The sequence below is a fragment of the Panicum virgatum genome, chromosome 7K (genome assembly GCF_016808335.1).
Source record: "Panicum virgatum strain AP13 chromosome 7K, P.virgatum_v5, whole genome shotgun sequence".
In the NCBI taxonomy this organism is placed as follows: Eukaryota; Viridiplantae; Streptophyta; class Magnoliopsida; order Poales; family Poaceae; genus Panicum; species Panicum virgatum.
The window spans coordinates 21,873,036-21,876,117 of NC_053142.1; the positions used below are offsets into that span (position 1 = coordinate 21,873,036).

General features: G+C 60.6%; 1 protein-coding gene across 1 annotated transcript; it reads left to right on the top strand.

Moving 5' to 3' along the window:
- The first annotated feature begins 705 nt into the window (after window positions 1-705).
- LOC120640528 (7-deoxyloganetin glucosyltransferase-like) lies at window positions 706-2,537 on the top strand. The gene has a single exon (XM_039916398.1). The coding sequence runs from the start codon at window positions 916-918 to the stop codon at window positions 2,413-2,415; it is 1,500 nt and encodes a 499-aa protein (XP_039772332.1). The 5' UTR covers window positions 706-915; the 3' UTR covers window positions 2,416-2,537.
- Window positions 2,538-3,082: the final 545 nt, after the last annotated feature.

The following is a 3,082-nucleotide window of genomic DNA, read 5'->3' on the forward strand; positions in this document are numbered from 1 at the left end:
GCACGTATATATAGTCCCTGCCAACTATGATTCGGCTGCTTGGTCAGTTGAGGCACGCAGGATCCGGCAGCACCTGCACGCCCCGCCCATCTTGCCACGCGCTCGCCGTATGTGATCGGCCATCTGCGAACTTGCTGTCCAACGAGCGCCGCGTGCGGAATTGTTTAGAGGATCAATGCATCGGCGCCGTACGACCGGATCGTAGCGCATCGGAAATTCGGAATCTCGTGCCGCCGGACGCTGACTGGTGCGTCGGCGAGCTGAGTTAAAGACTATCTACGACGATAAGGCCGTCTTCAGCCCTCTGGCGATTTGGGCAAGCGATTTGGAGGAGAGATAAAAGGGCAACAGACATTTGGGAAGGGCGCGTGTGAGAGCGAGCAGCATCGGCGAGTGAGTGGAGCGCTAGCGATCTCTATGCGGCAATTGTTCATTGTTTTAAAAAATCAAATAGCCAGCCAAATAGTCGACTGCTGGAGACGCTCTTATATAGATGCGTTGTAACTCATACCGTAACCCGTATAAGAGTGGACTGCGAGATGAGTGGAATTTATTTCCATGTGTTTTTGGCATGCAGGTAAGCGAGGGAATTTTTTCAATCTTATTATCATGAAATTCGCTAATTCAGGATCTGAGCAGTGCCAGTGAGACCCACTGAGACCACGTAACTAATCCAGCTAGAGTTGTAAACTACTCCATCCCATTAAAAATTCCCCACGCACTCCGCGGAGGGCGGAGCTGCTTGTCCGTTGCCGTATTGCTGCTCCTCCAAGAGGACCAAGACGCAGAGAAAGTCTGGGGTCTTGCTGGCCGACGAGAGAGACCGAGCAACTGAGCAGACTCACTTTCCAATCCCTGTAGCAGAGCAGAGAGGGAACGAGCGCATAGCCCAGCGACCTCGTGAGCTGATCGGCCATGGCTCCGGAGGCGGCGAGGGAGGCACGGCGGCCGCACGCGGTGTGCATGCCGTACCCGGCGCAGGGCCACGTCACGCCGATGCTCAAGCTCGCCAAGCTCCTCCACGCGCGGGGCTTCCAGGTCACCTTCGTCAACACCGAGTTCAACCACCGCCGCCTCCTCCACTCGCGCGGCGCCGCCTCGCTCGCCAGCGTCCACGGGTTCCGCTTCGACGCCATCCCCGACGGGCTCCCGCCGTCCGACGCCGACGCCACGCAGGACATCCCCGCGCTCTGCTACTCCACCATGACCACCTGCCTCCCGCACCTCCGCTCCCTCCTCGCCAGGCTCAACGCCGCCACCGAGACGTCCTCCTCCCCACCGGTGACCTGCCTCGTCGTCGACGCCGTCATGTCCTTCGGCTTCGACGCCGCCAGGGAGATCGGCGTGCCCGTCGCCGCGCTCTGGACCGCCAGCGCCTGCGGCTTCATGGGCTACCGCAACTACCGTGGCCTCATCGACCGTGGCCTCGTGCCGTTCAGGGACGAGGCCGACCTCGCGGACGTCGCCGGCGGGCGCCTCGCCACCGTGGTGGCCGGCGCCCGCGGCATGTGCGACGGCGTGCAGCTGCGCGACTTCCCCAACTTCATCCGCACCACGGACCGCGCGGACATCATGCTCAACTTCCTCCTCCGCGAGGCCGAGCGGCTGTCGCTGCCCGACGCCGTCATCGTCAACACCTTCGAGGACCTCGAGGGCGACACGCTCGACGCCATGCGCGCCGTCCTCCCGCCCGTGTACCCCGTCGGCCCGCTCATGCTCCGCGAGCGCCTGGAGGTCCCCGCCGGCAGCCCGCTCGCCGGGCTCGGATCCAACCTCTGGAAGGAGGAGGACGGCCTCCTCGACTGGCTCGCCGGCCGCGCGCCGCGCTCCGTCGTGTACGTGAACTACGGCAGCATCGCCGTCATGACCAACTCGCAGCTGCTGGAGTTCGCGTGGGGGCTGGCCAGCACCGGCTACCCGTTCGTGTGGAACATCCGGCCGGACCTCGTGAAGGGCGACTCCGCCGTGCTGCCGCCGGAGTTCGCGGCCGCCGTCGAGGGCCGCGCGCTGCTGACGACGTGGTGCCCGCAGGAGGCGGTGCTGCAGCACGAGGCGGTGGGGGTGTTCCTGACGCACTCCGGGTGGAACTCCACGCTGGAGAGCCTCTGCGCCGGTGTGCCAATGCTCAGCTGGCCGTTTTTCGCGGAGCAGCAGACCAACTGCCGGTACAAGCGCACCGAGTGGGGCGTCGGGATGGAGATCGGCGGCGAGGTGCGGCGGGACGAGGTGGCGGCGATCATAAAGGAGGCCATGGACGGGGAGAAAGGGCGGGAGATGCGCCGCCGCGCGGAGGAGTGGAGGGAGAAGGCCGTGAAGGTGACGCTGCCGGGTGGGCCGGCGGAGACCAACCTCGACAAGGTCGTCGACGAGGTGCTGCTGTCCAAGATGAAGGGACAAACTGTCGTGGACGCGTGATTGTCAGCAGATATTGGTTGGGTCATCGACAGGGTCGGAGCATGGGCATGTCGATTATGCGTTTGTCTACAATTTGCTATTGACTCTCAAATAAATGAGAAATCCCGATATTCGCCTCATTATATTATAATTGTCCTTCTTGATGATGCAAGTGAAAGAACTTGCACGTCTACCTAGTTCATGGATGCCATGGGAAATCAAAACAAATTTGATCAAGGGTCATTGTCATTGTAGAGGACGTGGACGCAACGGGGCATGGATAAAAAACATCTGGTGCCTGGTGGTGAATAAAAATTGATTTTCTCCTTATCAACTGATTGATATTTTGTTATCTGTCGATCAATGTTCTTGGTCGTCGGATCGGCAACGGACGTCCGCTGTGCACCCGCGGCCCTGTGTAGTTGTTATCGGTCCGCAATGAGCGTAGCTCGGATGGCTAGCTAGCTCTGCAGGTGTGCAGGCAGCCCCGCCCGGGTTTGATCCTCGCAACTTGGGTGTCTCACCGGTTGTTGAGGCAGCACGTGCGTGGTTGGGTGTATGTGTGTGGAGGTTGAGTATATCAATGTGGCGCGTCTCGAGACTACCCCGGTCAATATGGACATCTAACCACTTACATGACAGGGCAATGCTCCTGGCCACATATAAAAAAAAAACTTGTGAGCAACCC